At 37.7% G+C, this 25,266-nt stretch overlaps 1 protein-coding gene across 1 annotated transcript in view; it reads right to left on the bottom strand.

Moving 5' to 3' along the window:
* The window catches only part of fat1b (FAT atypical cadherin 1b), a gene marked incomplete at its 5' end in the record, with an annotated part of 37,221 nt that extends 16,815 nt beyond the window's left edge, over nt 1-20,406 (bottom strand). Inside the window, 13 exons of the mRNA XM_084429738.1 lie at nt 565-798; nt 2,183-2,336; nt 2,478-2,674; nt 4,561-8,619; nt 9,264-9,474; nt 9,604-9,879; nt 11,049-11,188; nt 11,982-12,047; nt 13,442-13,652; nt 13,968-14,282; nt 14,695-14,756; nt 15,587-15,901; nt 17,145-20,406. Coding sequence (XP_084285864.1) covers nt 565-798; nt 2,183-2,336; nt 2,478-2,674; nt 4,561-8,619; nt 9,264-9,474; nt 9,604-9,879; nt 11,049-11,188; nt 11,982-12,047; nt 13,442-13,652; nt 13,968-14,282; nt 14,695-14,756; nt 15,587-15,901; nt 17,145-20,406 — 9,502 coding nt within the window. The remainder of the gene's footprint in view (nt 1-564; nt 799-2,182; nt 2,337-2,477; nt 2,675-4,560; nt 8,620-9,263; nt 9,475-9,603; nt 9,880-11,048; nt 11,189-11,981; nt 12,048-13,441; nt 13,653-13,967; nt 14,283-14,694; nt 14,757-15,586; nt 15,902-17,144) is intronic.
* Nucleotides 20,407-25,266: the final 4,860 nt, after the last annotated feature.

Here is a 25,266-nt window from a genome sequence, read left to right as displayed (position 1 = left end):
CAGAAAATACTCGAAAACACATCTTGATGATGTTAATTCATGAAAGAAACGCTAATTACAAGACATCCTACCTGGCAGTTGTTTACTTTAGTTAGAGGCCACAATAATGTTTGCATATGGCATATGATGCGGCAGAGAATGGAGTGATGATTGAAATGTTAAACAAGCAACAGGCAATGTGCTTGAGATGTCAAAAAGGACTTTCAAGGCTTAAAAGTTCAGATTATCTATACAAAAGTAAAGTGTGGACTACTGCAAGAAAGTAATTGTTACCTTCGCAGGGAGCTAAGACAATTGTGCAAGAGTGAAGATTATACTAATTTGTTCCAACGTCATGGAACGCTACATGCTGAGTGAAGACGATAGTGATGAAAGGCCACACAGAGTAAAAGACGGCACAGACTAATGCAACTACTGCTCCAATCAGGTTACACTGCTGGAACTAATGACTGTACATCTAACGACAATCTAACAAATCTTTCTTCATTTTTGTATGAGGGAATTTGCAAAAACAAGGTTACCAAATAATAGAAACGGTTGCTTATGTTGAAAAGTTGTTCATACCAATATCTGCATCGAAGGCTTCTAGTCGTGCCACGTACGTCCCAGGTTGTGTATTCTGAAAAATGCTCACATGATGTGGGTCCGATGTGAATCTGGGGGCATTGTCATTAACGTCATCAACAGTGATGACCACGGAAGCTTGGCAGAAGCGATTGCCCCCATCCACTGCACGCACAGTTAGGTTGTACACATCTGTCATCTCTCTGTCCAGGGTCACCAGCGTTTTCACTACACCTAGAAGAAAAATACAAAAATGTAAACTACCGTTTAAAAGTTTGGGGTCAGTACTTTTTTAAAGAAATTTAAAAACCTTACTTTTATTCAGCAAGGATAAAGGATACAGCAAGGACAATAAAGACATTTATAATGTTACAAAAGATATACTTCAAATAAATATATATTTAATGTAAATATAATGTTTTTCTTTTAAATTAGCATTTTTATCAGGCTCATATGTTAAGGTTCAGTAATTTCACTTTAATGGCAATGATAAGTTTATTAGTCAGTCATTGAAATGATTATTTTCAAAAATGTCACTGATAAGAGTAAAATTAAAACCATGCTCATTTCAAAGAAAAATGTCAAGACGGACTGAGTTTTTTGCATCTGAAGTCTTCAAATGCTGTTCTTTCTTATTTAACAAGAAATCCTGAAAAAAAAAATTATCACTGTTTCCACAATGAATAAAAATAAGAAATGCAGCAAATCAGCATATTAGAATGATTTCTGAAGGATCATGTGACTATGAAGACATTTAATAATGCTGAAAATTCAGCTTTGCCATCACAGGAATAAATTACATTTTAAAGCCTATTCAAATCAAATGTTATATTAATAAAATTAAATGCATATTTTGATCAAATAAATTAAGTCTTAAGTTTAGCCTACGGAGACTTCTTTCAAAAACATACAAAAATCTTACTGAGCCCAAACTTTTGAACATTAGTGTTTATGATATGAAGTTTTATTAACTAAGTTCGGGAGGAGCACGTTCAGATAATTAACAGGAGTGGATAGCACTCAGCAATCAATGATAAGAGGGTATATATAGACTCAGCAGTCTTACCTCGATCCATTGACAGTTTGCAGCATCCCCCCACCACCCCTTCTCCACACTTCTAGTTCTAAACACTTACATGCGGGGGGAGTACTCTGGGTTCGGGCTGAATTCCAAGCTCGGAGCCCTCCCTCCGGACAGCACGCCAAATACGCATTAAATCTTACTCCCTCAAAAAAAATTATATGTAAGTGTGAACTCGTGAAACACTAATATATACTACATGTCAGCAAGATAAGGATGGGCTCCCTCTGTTGAGTCTTGGTTCCTGCCAATGTTTCCTTCTGCATTCTCTTAGAGTTTTTTCCTTGTTACTGTCATGCTTGGCTTGATCACTTAAAGTTTTGAGGGATTATTTTATGTAAAGCGGCTTTGGAACAATATGTATTGCAGAAATCGCTATTCACATTGAACACTGAACGCTATAAAGTCAATAACGATCAGGACTGATAATCACAAGGTTGTGGGCTTGAACCTAGAAGGGATTGATTAATGAGCTACTGCCATTATGTCCTTGAATAAGATACTTAACCCCTTGCTTTAGATACAATTTTATTTTACCTGTTTTGGTGTCAACTTTGAATGATTCAGCTCCGCTGCCACTCAACTGGTATGTGATTTCAGCATTTGACTGGATATCTGCATCAGTGGCTGAGACTTGAAGAATTTGTCTTCCAACAAGTGCATCTTCAGGAACAGTTTGCGCATAGACATCCTGAGAACAAAAGTGGATTTCAATTTAAAGTGACTGAAGAAATGGTTGTTATCTATCTGTGAAAAATGTGCATATTCATTAAAAGTTCTCTGCACAGTCCAGAATAAAGAGCTCAGGGGCTAATGAATATACAAATCATGCCTTTTCACAAACAGGACTGTTGTCATTTGCATCAAGGACAGTGATCTCTACGGTAGCCTTTGACTCAAAGGTTCCATCAGTGGCTGTGATGTTTAAAAGATAGAAATCTCTCTCCTCCCTGTCCAGGGTTTTGCTGACAGCGACCACCCAAACACCATCTGTGTGCTTCACATCAAACAGGCCCTGCGAGTCGCCACCTGAATACATTAAACAAGAAAAAATTAACTTTGGTCTAATCAAAAATATTTAATAAGGAGATTAGCAGTCAAATCATCATGCATTTAGCATCATTCTAAACATCTTGGGGATTTTCATTGTATTTCTAGCTGCATACAAGATACTAATCAGGCGATGTAATGAAACTGAGGACAATAACAAGATGCTCTGAATATCTCTAATCAGCGTCGGTATTATACAGAACACTCATATACATATCATAGATTATTCATAACATTCAGCAATTGAGCTGGTGGCATTAGTTCTGTAATTTCTTTCCAAAGGTTAATAAACACCTCACAAAATTGTCATGTTGTAATGCCAATACCAGTTTCTTTAAAGGGATAGTTCACATAAAGATGAAAATTTGGTCCATTTCTCACATAAAGCTATCGTATGGCTTTAGACTAAGGGTTTTCAAACAAAGGGCTGCAAGGGAATTTTAGGGGGAAATATTTTGCACCATGATTTTTTTGAATTGTAAAAGTTTAGGTTTTAACATTCAATATTTATTAAATATGGTTAATGCATTTTTTAACATTACTTTGGAATGATATGTATTGTGAAAAACACTACAAATGAATCTGAATATAATAAACAGAACTGAAAATGTTACGCTATGTTACAATTATAGACATTTGCCTTTATAATATGATGAATAATATGTAACTCACACAGTATCTTTAGTGAAATATATATCTTAACATTTAAGCAAGTGTTGCTTTAGAGGACTTATCACTTATTAGCTCAAATATAATGTACCATTGTATAGAAAAGAGGGTAACACTTTAGAATACTGTTCCTTCATTAATGAATAATTACACAGGAACAATAGAGTAACGCATTATTAACATTCTAGTAACTATTAACTAACAAGAAACTCTGATTAACAAATTAGTAAGTAATAGCATTCAGATGAATGTAGTAGTTCATTATTAGCTAATCAATACTATTTTTTTCATACCTCCCAGAGAACTACTATCTACAGGTTCATAATTAACATGAATAATGCATCATTTATAATAAAAGGTAATGGTAACTCACTAGTAATGACTCAAGTATTACAACATCATTCTAAAGGAACTACTAATTATTTGGATCAGTATTCTAAAGTGAAAAACATGATAACTACCTAATATTGACTGAAGTCATTGTAAGCTTTTGAGATTTTTGTAAGATTTTGAATAGTAATTCCTTCCAATGGATTTGGTAACACTTTAGTCATTACTAGTGTGTTCCCATGATCCTCACTTTAGAATACTGATCCAAATAATTAGTAGTTCCTTTAGAAAGATGTAGTAACACTTGATTCATTACTATCCAAAAGCTTACAAAAAGCCTTAAAAGCTTACAATGACTTTAGTCAATATTAGGTATTTATCATGTTTTTCACTTTAGAATACTGATCCAAATTATTAGTAGTTCCTTTAGAAGGATGTAGTAACACTTGATTAATTACTAATGAGTTACCATTACCTTATTATATATTATGCATTATTAATATTAATTATGAACTTGTATATAGTAGTTCTTAGTAGTCTTCAGTGAGGTATGAAAAATAGTAGTTACTGATTAGCTAATAGTGAACTACCACATTCATCTGAACGCTATGCCTTACTAATTCGTTAATCAGAGTTTCTTGTTAGTTAATAGTAGTTACTACAATGTTAATAGTGCATTACTCATTTGTTCCTGTGTAGTTATTTATTAATGAAGGAACAGTGTTGCCGAAAAGAGCAGTCTGGACATTCTTCTTACAGGAACAACAACAAAAATAAAGAATTACAGGGCATGAGAGTAAGGCAAATAATGACATTCATGGTGATTTTAATCTCACTAGCTTTACTTGGTAGAATGGACAGTGTACCTGTGATAAAACAGCTGAACCTCCTGTTGATCTCCTCACTGTCAGAATCAGCACAGTTGAGAATGGTGATAACTGTGCCTGGTGTAGATTCATCTTCTCTCACAGTACCTTTAAAAACTGCTTCAGCAAATAATGGAGGGTTGTCGTTTGAGTCCACAACTGTCACTTCTACAACAGTAGTGCCTGTCATACGTAGCCCTTGGGCTCTGTCTGTGGCAACCACGGTGATTCGATATCGGTCTGCCTTTTCTCTGTCTATCTCTGTGAGGGTGGTTATCCAGCCCGTCTCACTGTCCACAACAAACATCTCCAGAACTTCAGGGTGCTCCTGGATTTCATGCAGAGTATAAGTGACCTGACCATTCAGCCAAGAATCAAGATCAGTGGCCTTGACTTGCACTACAGAAGTCCCTTCTGGTAGGTTTTCAACAATATATGACTGGTAGGGGAAGGACTCAAATTGTGGGCTGTTATCATTGACATCTTTGAGATGGATACTCACATCTATAGTTGAGACCATTTCAATGCCATCTTCAACGTCTCGGAGCTGCACTGTAAGCTGATACCATTTGATAGTTTCATAGTCTAGTCTTTTTGTGAGTGCAAGCTTTCCAGTACTGCTGTCAATAGCAAAGACATCATCTTTGTTACTCTCTGGGGTGTTCCCTCCAACAAGGCTGTAGATCACAGACCGCTCATTCTGGGCTTGGAAGATATCCATCTCAGTTCCGACAGCCAGGTCTTCTGAAAGCTCCAACCACAGTGACGGCTCTGCAAACTTTGGGATTAATGTTTCAGGGGGAACTATTCTAATTGAAACAGGAATAATAGATTGCATTGGTGGGTTTCCAGAATCTTTAGCCTTCACAAAGAAGGAATACAGGCCAGTTTCCAGTCCAATTAGACTTTCCTTTGTGACAATTGCACCACTAAGTGGATGGATTTCGAAGTGGCCTGAATCAGAGTCAGCAGTGTAAATGATATCAGCATTACTTCCCTCATCTTCATCTACTGCTGATGTTTTGATCACAGTTGTACCACTGGGAGCATCTCCTGGCACAGTAACTTTATATTCTGAAAGACTGAATTTGGGTAAATTGTCATTCACGTCAGAGAGAATTACAATAACAGTACAAAAGCCTAATCGCCCACCGCCATCTTTAGCCATTAAACTGATGCTAATCACTTTCTCTTCTGGGTTTTCTCTGTCAAACCCCTCTACTGTGTGAATCCAGCCATCATCCTTGATGGTAAATTTATCCCTGGCGATATCATTTACAATGATGAATGTTAATTGACCATATATCCCTGGGTCATCGTCAATGGCTTCAACTTGTCCAACCAACGTACCAACTGGAGAGTTCTCAGGGAGCTCAATAAGATACTCATCCTGGGTAAATGATGGGCTTTGTCTATTCTCAGCCATCACATAGATGTTTGCTTCAGCAGTACTTCTGAAAACACCATCAGTTACTGACAAAATTAAGCTGTAGAAGTGCTCAAGAGACTGTCGGCTGATGTTGGCAATCACAATTTCTCCACTTGACGCATCAATTGCAAATAAATTGTTGTCATTTCCAGACAAAATAGCATACTCCAGCTGTCTGGTTCCATGGCTGTCAGCATCATATGCTTTAACACAGGTCACAAGCTTCCCTGGAGAAGAAATCTCACTTATGGTGGCATTATAAAGCTGCTGTGCAAAAATAGGTGGGTTGTCATTAAGATCAGTTACATATATAATCACTTGGACCTCAGCAGACAGCTGGAATGCTCCACCATCAACAGCTTTTACAATCAGTTCATGCTGCGATTGCGTTTCATGGTCCAATAGTCCTGCAGTCCAAATGACCCCACTCTCAACATCTATTCTGAAGTGATCTGAGGTGGCTCCATCCTTTTCATACAACTGATAAAACAATGCTGCATTGCTTCCTGTGTCAGAGTCCATGGCTGCAACTTGTAACACAGAGGCTCCAATTACAACAGATTCAGAGATGCTAATATTATACACTGCTGCTTCGAATTTGGGTATGTTGTCATTGACATCTTCCAATATGATATCTACAAAAACATCAGAGTTGGCCCCGGTTAGACAGTCTGTCGCCTGGACACTCAACCGATATGCGGGGTGAGCCTCATAATCTAATGGCTGGATGACTTCAATGAGTCCAGAATTGAAATGAATGTTGAACTGATTGAATGGGTTTCCTTCACTGATGCTGTAGACTGCACAGTGTCCTGCAGATTGATTGGCCACGACTTGGAGTATAGAAGTACGAACTTTCACATTCTCAGGGATTACAATCTTGTAAAAAGGTCTTTCGAACACTGGTGTGGCTTTGTTTACCACTGAAATAATGACCTCTGCTTTTGAGAACAGCGGTGGGTTGCCTCTGTCTTGCGCAGTAATGTTAATGACGAACTTGCCAACATTTTCAAGCTCTAGAGGTCTCCTAAGAGATATTTCTCCTGATGGGCTTACTTGAAAATATTTATCATGCTTGTTCAAATAGTATGTAACCTCAGCATTTCTGCCAATATCTTTGTCCACGGTGGTCACCTTCCCGAAAACCGAACCCACGATTTTGTCAATCTGAACAACGGCGCTATTGGGCTGATCTATAAAGACAGGGGCATTATCATTCACATCCTCAATGTGCACTCGCACAAGCACATGGGCGGTTTCATTCAACCTTGACTCTTTTGTAACCTCCACAAAGATTTCAAACAAATCCTGCTCCTCGCGGTCAAATGGGATGCCTGTGGAGAATAGCACTCCAGATGTGCGTCCTATTTCAAATTTACTGTTAGGGTTGAGAATAGAATAAAACAAAGGCTCGTTGACTCTATTCCCAACTACAGAGAGGACTGCCAGGGTCTTCTTCTCCGTTGAGTTTTCTTGCACATAGGCGGTGACAATTTCCTGAGTGAACTTCAGATTGTGACCTTTATTATCTTTAACATTGACTTTCACAGTTGCAGTGCCAGTAAAACGTCCATCAAAAACCCGGATTGTCAGTCTGTACCTGCTCCGCAACTGTGTAGCATTTTGCACAAAAATATCACCTGAGGTTGGATCAAGCAGGAATTTGTTCCCTATGTTTCCATCTACAAGTTCAAAGCGTAGTTTGGTGTCTGGCAGTGAATCCTCGTCGGTAGCCTTTACTGTTATCACTTTAACCCCTTTGTAGGTTGGAAGGAGGAGTGTTGTCTCATATGAATCCTGAATGAATTTTGGAGCACAATCATTGATGTTAATGACATGTATAGTCACGTTGGCAGTGTTTTGAGCAAACAAACGTGGCATCCCAGTGTCATGGACCTGAACTCTGAAGTTAAACACCTTTCTCTGCTCATAATCCAGGTTACTGAGAGTTTGAATAGCTCCAGTCCCAGAAACGATAGAAAAATAGTTATGAGCGAATGGCTCCATAATCTCATAGACAAGCCTGGCGTTTGACTGCTGATCAGCATCTGTTGCACGAACAACAAGTGGAACGTTCTGAGAGGTCAGAGCCAGACTTCTGACAACAGCCGACTCACTGATGAAGCCAGTAAATTCAAGTTGAGTGAAAACAGGATTATTGTCATTTTCATCCTTTAGATGAATGTTTACTGTGACACTGCTCGACATTTCAGCCATGTCCGAACCTTGCACAATCAGTTTATATGACGAAAGGGTTTCAAAGTCCAGTTTTTTCCTTGTGATGATAGCGCCAGAGTTTGGATTGATGTCAAACACACTGTTCACATTTCCCTCTTTGATCTGGTAAATGATGGTTGATTGACTGAAAGCAGAGACTAAAGTTACAAAACTTCCAACAGGGACAGATTCACTGACTTCAGCCAATACTGAATTGAAGGGGAACTTCGGCTTGGTATTATCCGAGATAGTGACTGTGACCTGGACGCTTGTAACCACACTGAGAGGAGGTTCTCCTTTATCAGATGCTTTTATTAACAATTCATATTGGTCTCTGTATTCTCGATCAAGTTCCCTTGCAACTGTTACAATGCCTGAAGACTGATCAATGTTGAAGGAATTTCCATGATTTCCTACAGAGAATAGAATAGTGAGAATAGAGAGCTTAAAAATAGAGCAATTACATCTGATTAAAAAAATGCATTATTTGTAGTATTATTTATACTAGTATATATCAGGGGCGTGCAGTCCATATAATCTGTGAATGCTCTGCATACCCAAGCCATTTATGGACTCGCTAATTAATAACACTACAAATTACTATAAATTCCCTTGTTTGAGGTGTACCATAAAGCTTACATGATAAAAAATTTGGTCATCCGTATGTAACTGACAGTCATTTATTTATTTGCCAAACGAAGGTAATTTTATTCAAATCTGCCAGTTACAGAGGGTCATCATTGTCCTGCGTTCTCAGTGGTTTGCAGGCAAATAAGGCTATGTGTCATGAGACTAAGCAACTGAGTAGTTAACACTGTCTCTAGAGCGAAGCGAGCGTCTCGCTTATTATAAACCCATTCAACATATCTGCACTGGGCACTTTTTTTTAATGTGATGTGCCACCCAGCACACCCAGTTAAAGAAGTCACCGCTCGCCACTGGTATATTATATATAGGATGTCCAGAAATTAATAATAGTTAATAACATTTGGATAGTTTTCCATTAACAATAAAACTTTTCCAATGATTTGATAGTGTTAGTAGAGATAAGCTGTACCTGAATCTATGTTGTAGAGGATCTCAGCATTTAGGCCTTTGTCTTTGTCCAGAGCAGTGGCCTGTAATACCGATGAACCAATCGCAGCTGTTTCAAAGACACGGGCGGCGTACTGAGAGCTGGTGAACCATGGTACATTGTCATTACTGTCCTCCACATTGATGATCACTCTCACAACATTACTCTTCACAGGCACACCTTGATCCCTAACCTGGAATAAAAAATAAATAAATATATTTGAAATATTACCAACAATCAGCTGTTAAATGCAGTGTGGTTTTTATGCAGTTTTTCCTAATACCTAGTGTAGTGGACAAAAGAAGTATATAGATGGCCTTACCATTACTGTGAGGATATGTCTGTGCATGGTTTCATGGTCCAGTTTTTCAGCAGTGTATAGAAAGCCTGTTCCAGGATCAAGACTAAACTTCCTCAGGCTAAATAAGTCTGTGCTGCTCAACAGTGTGTAGGATAATTTGTTCTTCTCATCTTTATCTGTTGCATTTATTTCCAGTATCTTCATACCAGGCTGGGTTTCCTCTGGAATACTTATCTCATATTGATTTTGGCCAAACTGGGGGCGATGTTCATTTGTGTCAAGAACTTGAATTATGACCTGTTTAACAAAGCACAATCCACACAGTAAATATTTTGAATATGTATTTGTTAAACATTTGTTATATTATTATTATTATATTATATTACTTACATTATTTTAAGTATACGATTATTTATATTAACCATAATATAACAAAGGGAAAAATCTAGCTGCTTTAATGAAGTACTCCTACTTTTTTTTTTTAAGTTCTTCCAGTCAAAATCATTGCATATATGTCCAAAATCCACACTTAATCATATTTAGATTTACATATTATTTTTGGAAGATGCATGTTTACTCAAGCAACAATAACGTACTCAGTACGTATTATTTGACCTTAGACACACATTTATTAAAATATTTCATTCACACAGACCCTGAAACTGCCCACAAGTAAGAAGCCCATTATAGGATGACAAACTGTACAGAGTGCAATCTCCAGGAGGGCAATGCTCTCTGCAACAGGAGAGATGGACTGAGGGCTGAAACAGAGCTCTCTTTTAAAACATTACTCCCTCTCACATCATTCTTTGCCTCTGGGTCTGCTCACACTGATGGATGAGTCTCGCACTGTGACCTGATAAGGCTGGCTGGCTTGGCTGATACATGCAGGTATCGCCCAAGGAGAGGTATGTTCACACCATGACAAAAGGACAGTGGCAACTTATACATTAGAAAGACAGCAGTGAGCCTGACTTCAGCTAAGTGCGCCCAGTAGTATCACAGTATGCAGGTGCCAGGGCACATTCCAGCTACTTGGGTTATCCTTTTTTTTTTTTACATGAAATTTAATATTTTCTATTAAGCTTAAACCTGATCTTTCTATATGTCATGTGTAGCAAGAGAAATGAGTGAAAGTTATACTAAGACACATGATCAGAAAGATTAAAATATCAAGCATTTAGAAAAAAGCTAAATAATATGTTTCCTTTGAGACCAATTTAAACCTGGCATTCATTGTGAGACATGCAATCTTTTTAATTTTAAACTCTTTGCAATTTGAGCAGTGGCGAAATGTATAGGTAATACTAAACAACAAAATAATTATCCTGTCAGAATACAGATCCACGCTTACACAATCTGTCAAAGCAAAGATGTGTATCATTTTCCTTATCTCTCCATCCAACTGACCCTTTTATACAAATGCATGGGCAATTTCTTGGTAAGTGCCATTAAAGACAAAACACCTGAGTGCTGATGGATCTTGTTCCATCTGTTGCTTCAACAGTAAGGTTGTAATTTGACTGCCATTCAGCATCTAGAGCTCCAGCGATGATAATTGTGCCACTCGCCTTCTCCACAACAAAGTGGTTGCCAGCGTTTCCACCTTTTAGTACCAAAACAGACAGCAGCCACATATTAACGCTATTCACAAACAGGCAGAATTTTTGCATAATATAGAATTTGCATTAGCTATTAAAGTAGCAAACGTTAAAAGTAAATATTGTGCAAGATCGCTTCCACAGAATATGAATTCAGCGGCCGTTTGCATAAACATAGCCATAATGTTAAGACAGTGTCTTAAAGGTGTTGTGGAGGATTTTCCCAAATTTTAGAAAAGAACCGCCCTCTCCACTTTTTGAAAAAATGCACATGCACAACACTCTACCTGCTCCCGAGAGGGAACGCCTATTAAACGTGTGCACGAGAGAGCATGCACGAGCCTAGTGCGTGACTTGTGCCAGGGCTAGCATCGCTAATCATAGCTTACATTAACTTTTCCTAGCAGTGATTTTAAATGGATTTCTCCAAATAGCATGCCAAACTTTACCTGTCGAGTAGAAACTTCGCGACTGAGGCATCAGTGGGAAGCCCAACCTGTGCTTTTAGCGCACGCCAGCGTGTGAAATATTCTCCCAAAAACACTCTGGTCTTGTTTCTTTCTTCAGAGGCCTTTCTCTTCTTGTCATACAATTCGTAGACACTTTTTCTCTTGCGTTTTTATGTAACTGATTTAAAAAAGCTATGAACCGTCTTAAAGAAAAATAAATTGATGTCTAACTTGCAAGACTAGTCTTAGAGGTTTATGCAACCGGCCCCAGAACTCTTTCTGGTATGTGACAGGAAATAATGCAAGAGCTGTGAGAAGATAGGAAATATTTCAATTTATCAGCAGATACCTGCTGTACAGTTCAGGTCACAAGCCATCTGTAGAATGTGAAAAACTTCTTTAACATGTGTGACTCCTTGTGAAGCAAGAGTAGAGAAACAAGAAAAGAATAGCAGATGAGCCAGACAAGGCGGCGGCAGAGGGGGAAAAAAACAGTTGAAAGCTGATTAGGGCTAAATCAAGGTTGGGTTATTGAAGATTATCTGAACATTGAACTTTAAAGAGCTGAAGCATCAAGAATGACTAGAGATTAAATAGCAAATACAATTCTGTCACCATTTATTCACCCTCATCTAGTTCTTCTAACCCTTATGATTTTCTTTCTTCTAAACATAAATGGAAATATGTAATGATGTTTTTTCCCCATGCAATTACAATGAATGGGAACTGAGGCTTTCAAACTTCAAAAAGCACCATAAAAGTATTATAAAAGTGATACGTGACTTGTGTGATGTCTTCTAAAGCCATTCAAAGACATTTTGTGAGGATTAAACTGAAGTTTAAATGAAACTAAAACTCAAAAATGAATTCTGTCATCATTTACTCACCCCCTGTGTGAGTTGTAAGAACGTTGAAAAACAAACAACACTGGAACCCATTGACTATCATATATGGACAAAAACAGAGACATTCTTCAAAATATGTTCGTGGCGAGCAGGACGAGGCCGAGGGCCACGAGAGAACGGCGCGAGGCCAGTGGCGTGATTGATAATGAGCGACAACTGCGCAACGCACCAGTCTCGTATCTCTCACGGAGGAGCGGAGGCATAAAGGAGGACCGACTACAGTGAATATCGAGAGAGGCCAGGCCTGGATTTATGTTGTGTTTTGTTATATGTGACAGCAGTCATCCGTGAGGGGCTGCTGTCTTTACTTTCATTTTGTATTTGTTTATTTTACGTTTATTAAAGTCTTTGAATGTTCGCCGGTTCCCGCCAACTTCTTCCCACAACATCTAACCTTGCTACAATGTTATTTTGTGTTACAAAGACGAAAGAAAGTCATAAAGCTTTAAAACACATTAGGGTGAGTAGATAACAGAAATTGCATTTTTATGTAAACTATCACTCAAAAACATTATAGTCCATAAATCATTTGTCATCAATTCTGGAGTTTAACTCACTGACTTTTTATAGCGTTTAACAGACCACTGGAGAGTAAGCTTATCAGTGAATAACAACTTAAATTTTAGGCTGTTCTTCACTTAAAGCTACCATATGACTTCAGTAGGCTTGAAATGTATCGGATGAGTGTAATGGACACTTTCATGGAAACATTAATGATGCATTTGTGTCCGCTTTGAAGCTTGGAAACTCCTATACATTGCATAAAATTCAACATACTTGTATTAAATAACTCATGTTGTGATTCACTGAAGAAAGAGAGTCATATGGGTTTGGAATCACATGAGGGTGAATAGGTGGGTGGAAATATTATTTTAAGGCTGATTGTAGAGCTTTAGATCTTTACCTTTGATCGTAAACCATACAGGAGAGTCAATTGGCTGAGCGCTGATGACTCCCACCATATGGGCCACTGGATCATTCTCCATCACAGAGAATGAGAGCGGAATCTCCTCAAACGCCAGCAGTTGTTTAGCCAGCTTAGGCTTTGGAATCCACTCTATGTGCAACCGACAGATGGACGACTTTGAAGGCTTTCCATTGTCTGATGCTTTAATCTGCAAGACAGCAATGTGAGTGTTTTCTCCTGTTTTTTTGACGTAGACATATCAAGAACCAATTATTTAAATAGGTAATGTATGGGGCATACTGTTTTTTGTTTTTTTTTTTGTTAACTGTATGTCAATGAGTGATTTCTGTCACAATATTTACTTAATTTAATTATCAAAGTTAACTAAATTCTCTATCATTTAGAAGCTGCATTCAAAATCCACTTGGATCAAAAATATTTTGTGTCCATTCATTCAGAAGCAGCAAATACACCTCCATTAAGTCTGTCACCATTTGGAGTCTAGGAATTGAAATAAACGTACTGTGAGAATATGATACTCCCCCGCTGAAAAAGCCTCTTTGGAGAACACAAACCCAGTTGTGTGCTCAATGGAGAATTTCCTGTGCTCTTCACCCTCCTCGATTGTGTATGAGATATCAGAGGAGGGACTCTCATCTCTGTCATAAGCAATCACTCGATAAATTGGCTCCCATTCGACTGCCTCTGGTCGTTCCACCAGCTTGATTTTAAAGGTCTTTTCCAGAAACTGGGGACTGTTGTCATTTTCATCCAATATGTTGACTATCACACGAACCGTTGTAGACTTGGTTGGACTGCCATCATCCGAAACAGTGATCTGTTTAAGAACAAAAAACAGATCTCAGGCCTGAGCGCTTGAGAAACTACTGCCAAAACAAACATGAGAGAGGCATAAAATGTATTCAATTAAAGGTAAACTTCAACCAATCTCTTCAACATGAACAGTTCACCCAAAAATGTAAATTATTTTCACACCATCATGTTGTTTTAAACCGGTATGGTGTCATTTTTGTAATTGAAATACAAAATTAGAATGTCTCAAAAGAGTATTTCATTCATGAAGCAGACCAACCATAGTGCACGGATTACTTTTATTTCCTTTTTAGAGATGGGCATATTGTCACTTTGTTCTATTGTTGTATGAAGAAAAACAGCATGAAAATTCTTCTTTGACTCCTGTGGAAGTAAATACAATGCAATATCATCAGTTACAGGGTTCAGCAGCTTACTTCAAGAAGATGCTCTGCTTGCTTTTCTCTGTCCAGTTTCCGTGATGTGGTTGTCACCAACCCTGTACAAGAAACGAAAAATGGTACATTTCAATGTGTTTCTTCGTCTGACTGAGAAAACTTTATATTAGTTATAAAAGATTCAAGCTGTTCTACAGACAAAAAAAGGGGAAACATTCAGGCTTGACAGATAAAACTACCCTACATTTTGTATTCCTTTATGTTGCATTCCTTCATGTATTTTTTTTGCAAAAGAGAAAAAAAATAGTCATAGTTTATGTAATATGTTCTCTGTTCCCTGAAACTGAACGGTCACAAATATTCTCCAGAAAAACATTGAGTTCTCAATGTACCATCTAAGTTCAGTTTGTTCAATCGACTTTGGCAGCGAAATCCTTTGAAAAACGTTTTTTCTTGCACTGTTGAGACCTTAAGCTGAGCTGACTGTGTGGCAAGTAATTTGGTGGAGGAGAAATCAATTGGCGCGTCAAATTAATTAGCTGCATTCATTACTTGTGCTGCTCAGTGAATGTAATTAACCAGCTGGTGTGAATATCAATGATGTTTAAAAACTTTTTATGTCAAAACGTATTTTATGTTCAGAAAATGTGTTATTTACTTGTACATTTGTGAACATTAACATGTTAATGCTCATACATTTTTCTCCCTCACAGGTATGAACATCACTCAAATTTTGCAGTTTATTCATGTCTATTGGTGTATATATTCAAGTACAGGGTAAAATGTTTTAAATTGTCATCATAATAATAATGCTAACACTGAAATAAATGTAAAAAATACGTAAAATGTATTTGAAATTCCTTATTTACATGTTTAAAACACAAATCCACATGCTGGGATTTAGCAGTTTTGATCAGAGGCATCTATTTACCTGTCTGGGAGTTGATGGCAAAAAATCCCTGTGGATTTCCACTGGTTATTTTATATGAGAGATCATCACTTGATTCAGAGTCCAGGTCAAATGCTTGGATCTGGATGACAGAGACGTCTTTGGGAGAGTTCTCAGATACAGAAGGATAGTACACAGGCTCTGTTGTCAGTGGAGCATTATCATTGACATCTTGAACCTCGATGTAAACCTCCACAAATGAAGAAAGTGGCACAATTCCTTGGTCTGTAGCATAGACTGTAAGCCAGTAATGATTAGTAGTCTCACGATCAAGGGTCTCTTGTGTCCTTATAATGCCTGTGACAAAGAAAAGAAGAAGGAACATGTTGCACTACATGAAGCACTTTAAACATTTAGACTGAGACAGCACCAACGGTGCTGCAATAAAATCTTGTCACATGGCACTGGGAGTTTTGCATTGCAAACTCTAAAGTCTAGATAAGGATGAAGCCACCATACATAACCATACAAAGTAGGAACGTCTTATACATTGCTAATAATATTCTTTTTAAATGAAAAATGTTGGCTAATCAACATACAGTAGAAGCAAAGAATGAATCTATTATCTATCAGGGAACTGAGAATTCATAACACATTTGCATAAAAGATTAAATGTGTACAGGGCAGACATTGTACATAAAATATTGAGTGAATAAGAGGGTAAGGAGAGATGAGGCAGCTCTTTTTGTTTCTCTGTTTGGCAGTGTCTGCTTTCACGCTGTGGGCTTTTTTCTAAAGGTAGCGGTGTGGCTTCTACAACTCAGTAAAACTTGATAACCTCTTTCCTCAGGGTGAAAGTGCCCAGCAAATCGCTCTTTGTTTCTCCCTCTTATTCTCTCTCTTTTTCATTTGGTCTCTCTCACGTCTTTAGATAGCACTATAGTACAAATAACACAATTAAATCATTGTTGTTTGTTAAAAATGCATAGAGTGGACCCAAAGAGTATTGGACACTTTTTTTATAGGCATGAAGAACATTTTAATAATTTAAATATTATAACCCTCTAAATAAATAACCCTTTTCCACTACAAATAACCTTTTGTGCAATGGAAAGGTTCCATGGATGTTAAAAGTTCCTCATGGAATCATTGATGCCAATACAGAACCTTTTTTTTTTTTTAAAGAATGTATAAATTCAGTTCCCCTCAAGTTCACACAAGTGTCCTTGCAGAGTAACCACAGATGTAGTTCATCACATAAACTGTAACCATAATTTTGAACAATAATGAAATATTTTGCTTGAAAACTTCAATTACATTCACAATGCAAAGAAATATATGTTTAAATGTTCAAATACTTTTTGGAGCAATCTCTCATCATTCAATACAGAAGAACAAAAAGATGACAATGAAAATGTATTTACAAGCCTCCATGGTATGCTCATTCAACATAGTGTTTGTTTGTCTTTAGATTTAGTGTGTAGATTCCTTAATACTACTGATGATTTACTTACAAATGTTTTGAATTAATAAACCCGATAGACTAATTTAATTAATGTTTTTCCTTTAAAAAAGCAACAAAGAATACAAATGAGCTTACCGCTCTGATCATCAATGGTGAACACTCCAAGGCCTGAACCGCCTCGTAAGGAGTAGCGAACTTCTCCATCCCTGCCGCTGTCCTCATCATGAGCTGTAACTTTCAAAACAGAGGTGCCAACTGGGACGTCTTCACTCACAGTGCCCCAGTCCACAAAGAATGGGAAAGAGGGGCGGTACATATTCTCATTAACATCCACGATCTCCACTTGAATGAAGCAGGATGAGGATAAAGGGTTTGGCTTGCCTCTGTCTTTGGCCTTTGCTGTCAGATTATGTACTTGTCTTGTTTCGAAATCAAGAGTCTGAGAGACGTACACAGCTCCAGTCATTTTATCCACCTGAAAGTTTCCATCATCCCCATCTGTTAGACTGTATCTCACCTGTCCAGACAGGCCAAGGTCAGGATCGTGAGTTTCAAGCCAGAGCACCAAGGTGCCCACTGGAATGTCTTCTCTAACTCTGATATGGTATTGTTGGGGTATAAATGTAGGGGCATTATCATTCACATCCTTCAAATTAATGTGTAACAACACTGTTGATACCATTTTAGGCTCATCGATTGCTGCATCAAAAGCAGCCACCCTCAAAACAAACAACGGATTGGCCTCTCTGTCTAACAGCCCATTAACAGTTACAATCCCTGTTTCCTCATGAATGACAAATTTGTCAGTTTCAGTAAGAAACGAGTACCTAACCATTCCATTGACCGCTAAATCTTTATCTTTCGCTTCAAGCTGAATGATGTCTGTTGCCATAGCAGTGTCCTCACTTATTTCCACTGAATACTCACGCTGAAGGAACTCTGGACTGTTGTCATTGGCATCCAAAATGTTAACATCTAAAATATGAGATGAGGATTTCTGCGGTAAGCCGAGGTCATAAACAGTGATGTTGAGAGTGTAGCTGTCTGTTGTTTCTCTATCAAGTTGCTGGAAAACTTTAAGCCACCCTGTGTCAGACTCTATCGTGAAGAGGCTATCAAAATCTCCCCCTGAGATCACAAAAAGCAATTTCCCATTGAAGCCAGAGTCTGAATCGACAGCTCTGAGGAGTGCTACGCTTGTCCCTACAGGAAGGTCCTCTTTAACTTCTATTACAGTAGGAGTGGACTCTATAAACTGTGGAGCGTGGCGGTTAACAGAATGGATGTCTGCGAATTCATCCTCTGCTTCTTTCTGACTGTGTAGTTTAGAGCCAAAAAGCAGCAGCCCTGCTAAAGTTCTCAGAACACCGGTCTCTGCACATTTGGAGTGGACATGTTTGAAAGCATTAACAACTGTTAGATTTAAGAACATAGGAGTACTTGATATTTCTCCATCGCTAGCAGTTATTTGCAGGTGGTGGAATGAGTGTTTCGCCGCATCGCCATCCCTCAGCGACTTTTTAAGTGTCAGCACCCCAGAGCTGGAATCCAATTCAAAAAGATTCAAGTTATTACCAGTGTCAATTCTGTACTGCACTACGCCGAGATCATCGGCATCAATGGCAGACACCACTATTATTTGTTCACCAACCCCTAGAGTTCTTGGCACAGTAACATCACAATCGATATTCTCAAATTGCGGCTTATTATCATTCAGGTTGGTGAGAGTGATTGAAACCACAGCCTCTGCCTCACGGCGGAAAGGGGAGCCCCAGTCTGAGGCTCGAATCTTTAGGGAGAATTTGCTTGGCATTATCTCAGAATCTAGATCCTCCGCGGTGCTTATGACACCGGAGAAATAATCCACTTCAAAAGGCTGTTTGTTCACATTGACAATACTGTAGGTGACATAGCCATTTTCTCCGTCGTCTTTGTCATGAGCACTGACTGTTAAGACGCTGGTCCCAATGGGCACATTTTCGGCAATACTGGCTTCAAAATGAGATTTTTGAAAGGTTGGGGTGTTGTTGTTCATGTCACTTACACTGACAACCACCTTGGTCACTGCTCGCCTGTCACTGGTAATAACATCAAATTCATATTGACTGACACGCTCTGCTTTTATAGGTATCGTGGTGGTAATAAGGCCTGTGTTTGGATTAATAACAAATGGATTCTCATGTTGTTGCATTTTAAATTGTAACAAGTATTTAATCGTAGAATGTTTCTGTACAGTTTTGACCATAACAACAGGAGAGTGAGGTGGCGCAAACTCACTGAGACTAACTCTATAGATGCTCTTCTCAAATGCAGAAGTCTCTGTGTATTCACTGGGCGGTCTCACCCTCACAACTATGGCTGAGGAAAACTTTGGAGGATTTCCCTTATCTTTAGCCTGCAATGTAAGATTGTACCCAAAACTATAACCCTCCCATTCCACTTCCTTGATGGCCTTGATCACGTATTCTTTGCTCCCAGGGTTTGTTCTGAATGTCTTGAACTGCTGGAGTGGATCTCCAGCTACGATGCTCAAAGAGGCAATCTCGCCGTTCTGCCCTTCATCACTGTCCTCCACAGTCACATATGCATAAGTGGGATCCCTGGTTGCGTTCCATGGAGTTAAGGGGACAGCTGTGACGACAGGTGCGTGTTCATTGGCCTGCAGAACGTGCACCTTTAGCTTTGCTGTGCTACTGCTGCTGCTACTCCCATAGAGCTTAAGACCTCTGTCCACGGCCAACACATCAATCTCATAAAGAGCCACCTCAGAGTAATCCAGCTTGCCTGCCAGAGTTATAACCCCACTAGTAGGATGAATGGCGAACATGTCAGTCCACTCTTTGAAGCTGAAATAGTACTCTCCGTTGGTGCCTGTGTCAGCATCTGTGGCAGAAACTCTGCCTATGCTTGTTCTGATGGCTAAGTTTTCAGGTACAGAAAAACTGTATGTAGTCGGTGAGAAAAGAGGTCTGAGATCATTCGTGTCCAGAACTTGTATTTTAACTTGTGTTTGTGCCTCAGCACCAGTATGTCTTTCAATAGCATTTACAGACAGTAGATAGTGGTCTTTTACTTCCCTATTGAGAGTGGCAGAATTCCCTCCTCTGGTCCTTATTCGCAGGAAACAGAAATTACCCAAAACATACGTCTCAGCTTTGAATAAATTATCATGGTCTCCGGATTCTATTAAGTACCAAATGTCCCAAGACTGGTTCGCCATGAAAATGCCCATTTTTATGGGGCATTCAACAAAGGTTTTTGCTGCTGAATTTTCAAATATCATTACATTGTAAATTGGATGAGTAAACTGAAAAGGCAATGCATCATCCAGTTGCTGGGCACCTAAGCAACTCCACATACACAGCATTACAAGATGGTTAATCCAGGATTTACCCATTGTGACACAGGTGATTACAGAGCCAACTGAAAAAAAGAACAGAGCAACAGGTGGAAGGACAAACTGTAAATGACATTAAAATAAATAGCACAATAATTTATCAATTCAACCCCCATGTGAAATTAGTTAACCCCTTAAAGCCTATACTGTATCATATTTTATACGTGAATTTATAAGGCCTCTAATTTATCAACATAATCAAAACTTTGTTTTCTACATGTCTTCTGTCATGATTGATAGTTTATACATTTTTAGCAAGTAAATGGCATTTTATGTCCACCTTCAGGTCTTGGTCACATGTTACTAATTTTTATAAATGTCATTTTTGTTTTATTTTTAGATGTAAATTATTTTATTTAAATATTAGATATTTAAATATTTTAAGAAAAATACTGGACAGATGCAGCTTAGGTTTACTTGATTATCCACACTTTTGTTTTTTTTAAATATCAAGTTAAAATGTGACTGTGAGTCCCCCTACAATAAAACTACAGAACTTTAATCATAAAACTAATCTAATATTAGAAACTAATAACTGATATTTAAATATCATCTTACCAAGACATATTATGGGGAAATATAAAGTGGCAATTTATTCTTAAATGCAGTTTATGTAACTAGCTTGCTATACTGTTATAAATACCTTGGATTGGGCCTCTAAATAAAACTGAGGTGTTTTTTTCATTCTTAAGTATAAGCTCCATATTTTCCTATATCATTGAGCCATAAAAGTCAAATTAAATATGATAGCTACTTAACAAAAACACTAATGTAACCTTTTTTTCTTTTTTGTCTAAACTGTTCAATTGAAATATATATTTATTTTTGTATGATTTTTATTTCAGGGCTACTTCAATAAATACTTATAAATGCTTAATTCTGATTGGCCTATGGCAATATTGAGAAACACGCAGGAAGCGTCTGAAATCACGTAGGCCTACGTTACTCGCAAAGCATGCATTTTAACCATCGACGAAGTACAATTTTACTACGAGGATTTTCGTGAAAACTCTGGCACTTAAACTTGGACGTCCTGACTATGTTAAACTTGGTTCTATCTCCAATCGACCGGCTCCTCAACGGCTCAGTGGCTCGAGTTGCTCGCCGCACACATCCTCAGCTCGTGCAGTTGCCTTGGCTACATCATTCAGGTAACGTTATTAGTTTACGTAGTAAATGAATAGCTTATTTCTTTTCGTATTTATTTGTTTGTTGGGTAGTGTAATAAGAACGATAATGTAGGTCAGCGCAAGAACAAACACGTGTATTTAGCGATAACGGCTTGATGACAGAAAATAGTCTATCCCATATAATTATTTGAATAAAAGGCTAGCCTAAATATGAGCTGAATAAAATGTAAAAAATGTAGCCTACTGGTATTTTATTAATTGTATTTTATTTGAAAGTTAATGTGGATGATTTGAACGTGCAAGACTTTGTCAAGTTATTGATTAACTGCAAGCACATCGACAGTTCCGACTGAAAGACTCAGTTCTAAAGTTTCTCCTTATACCAAGCTCATTGTTAATGTAAGAAATGCACGCATCTTATATAGCTATACAGCCTAGCAGTGATCATCTTAGTAGGCTACAGATATTTATCGCGAGAGCAGATGAAGTTATGGAACTATTCTTTAAAGAAATTGATTTACCTGTAGTATTATTTGTGAATAAATGTGTATGGCTTTAGCTGTTACTTACCATCGCTGCAAAAGAATATTCTTGTAAATTAAGAAGCAATCCACATATAGCAGGCTATCTCAGGTATTTCCCAAATAGAAATGCGGTTTAAACTCCACACGAGCCGGAGAGCAGTGCCTCACACAGCTCACACTGATGCTGGATCATTACTGTTCCTCCGAGGACAGGTCCGTCTCGATCAGCCTCGATGATGTCATCAGTGTCAGAAGTAAGTTAAGTGGGCTACAGAATGGGTTGCGTGTAATCTGTCAGAAAAATATTTAAGTAACACATCAACAAGATTGTGATAATTCAACTACATGATAATTGTATACACAGCTGATGCTACAAATAAGTGGAATGAAATATTTCGTTGTCATTTTGGACCACAGGGTATTTTCACCCTAATACTGTAGATGGGTGTGTGGTCATACTAATATGACTATATATGAAAAATAATTAGTTTTATTTGTTTGTCTCTTTAATTTTTTTTTTTTTTTTTTTAAATAGTAGGCTATATTTTTTTTATCCTGTGCTTGTTTTATACCTGTCTCATTGCAATCTGCCATCAAACCATTTCGTCTCGAAATTTCCTCGATAATATTCCGTCTTTTATGCTTGATTGAGTGTTACAGTTTTTACATGACAAACCTTTCTGATTTATTTTAAGTGCAAGGCATATGCTGAAATACACATTGCTTTAAATCAGTGCTGGTAAAATTAAGCCATGTGATTATGTTTATTGAACAGTTGCTGTTTGTTTTGGGAAATAGATTGTAGTCCAAATGACATTAAGGAGCATTCAAAGTGTGTGTGTGTGTGTGTGTGTGTGTGTGTGTGTGTGTGTGTGTGTGTGTGTGTGAAGGGGTTCACAAAGGAAATACAATGGGGGAAAAGGCTATATGCACTTTCCTAATATCTCTTCCATCAAATCCAGAAACACCAAGACACCTCGATACGCATCAGAATATTACTCCATAAAGTCCAGTTATTGTGCATTAAAAGTAACTTGCCAAGTGCATGGTAACATGCTTTATTTATAAATCTAGCAATAACAAAACAAGCTGGACTTGCATACCTGTAAAAACAGTTTGAATTTGTTGGACATTTTATTCACAAACTTGGTTATCCTCTCAGACTGGTGTAGTTTTTAAGATCCATTCAATAAACCACTGCCAGATTTTCTCCTTAATGAAAAACAACAGAATGCAAACCCTGCAGTTTCTTTTTTGATTGTATTGGCACTTGCTTTGCAACAAGATGATACTCACAGCGTGGAAGCTGTAAGTGTCGCATTGATCGTTCATGAGTGGGAGGATGTATATTGAATAAGTCTGTGAGCAAAACACTTTCGCTTTTTCATCTCGCTCTAACATGTTATTTGCATTCATCTCTGGCAAGAGACTACAGAGAAGCACTCTGCTGTTTTGAGACAATATGTGCTTTTGAGCGTCTCTGTAATCTATATCCTCTCATGATACCGGCGATGATATGCTCCTGTACAGTGCTGTTAAGTTAGACACAAAAGGAGGAGAGATAAACACATAACACAGAGCCAAGAGAGAACCCATATTGCATCGTCTTTATTTTCCTAGCAGGATTACTCAGGTTCTCTGTAACGATGTAAAGAAGTGGGATGATAGCACACGGACATTGGTAATTAAACATGGAAAACAATCTGTGCAATAAGAAACTCGTAGTCATATGAAAATTAAGAAGTACAGCTGTATAATACTGCCAAATCTTGCCAATTTAATTCAGAGCAAAAAATTTAATAAAATCATTCATTCTGTTATTCATACAGCTGCAGCAATGGTAATTTAAACTACAGTAGTCTACATTTGAAGTGGATCAAAACCTTTCATCAAAGTTATACATGAATTTTGAACAACACCCGTTTTTGTCTTAGGACAACTTTGATGCACTTTTTTGATCCACTTCAAATGTTGACGACTGTATTTTAAAGGAACACTGCTTGTTTATCTTTTGCACATGCACTGATCATCTTTATGCAGAAATGACATAATTGAAAAACAGGTGTGTTATTTAGATGGACTGTCCATACAAAACACACTGAGCCATTTATTAAATCCCAAAACTGCAATACTTACACCATCTTTTAAACTTTACAGCAAGAATACAATACAGAATGCAATTCTGTTTAGCCAGTGAAAGTGTGAATCTTGGCCAGTGAAAATAGCACTGGTGCCATCTTATGTGTAACAGTCCAAGACTAACAGATGAACAGCTCTGACTTCTCTTCCTTAGCTCTGGTCACGGAAACATAATGTTAAACAATAAATAGAATGGGTATAATACAGTGTATATGCAGTATGTGTGTGTGTGTGTGTGTATATATATATATATATGGCAAAAAGCTTTGAGTACACAACTATTTACAACTAAGTTTTTTGTTTGTACTGCAACTATATTACAAGTGCATTTCTAGGTATACTGATAGTTTACTAGTCAAATACTTGCCTTGTAGCACTTTTTTGTTTACTTTTTTTATGAAAGTTCATAAGTTTATGTGCATGGCATATATTAAAAAATTACAACCTGATGTTTTTCTTCGAATAAAGAAAAATTATACAGATATACAGAACATTCTTAACTCTACCCTTCCCAAATTATCCCACAAAAAAATAAACAGAAGAAAAAGAAAAAAATCTAATCTCCAATTAAGGTACAGTCTCAACAAAGGAAAGGATAGGATTCCACATTTTATAAATGTAGTTAACAGAGTCTCTGATGGAGTGTTTAATTTTTCTAGGTGTAGAAATTAGAAGGGATTTCCTATGCAACAGTATTCGTCTTCTGGCTACCAATGAAGCAAAAGCAATAATATCAGCATGGCGTGTTGTACAAGCCAACAACAGGTGTTATTCCAAAAATGATTCCAAATATTGCATTATAATTACTGCAATTATTGGGCAGGGTTTCACAGAGACACTAAGAGCCTTTGACAGTGTAGCAAAAAAAGAAGAACGGAAGGAATACAATTTAGGACAGGTATAAAATGTATGAGGATGATCTGCTGGGAATAGTGAACATCTATTGCACCTATCATCTTGTGTTAAAGGAAGTTTCTTCAATTTTGCTTTGGTGAAATGAATTCTGTGAACAACTTTAAACTGAATAAGATTCAAGCTAGCACAGATGCAGACAGAGTAATTTTAGC

Source organism: Rutilus rutilus (genome assembly GCF_951802725.1).
Source record: "Rutilus rutilus genome assembly, chromosome: 14".
NCBI lineage: Eukaryota > Metazoa > Chordata > Actinopteri > Cypriniformes > Leuciscidae > Rutilus > Rutilus rutilus.
This window is presented reverse-complemented; position numbering and strand designations above follow the sequence as displayed.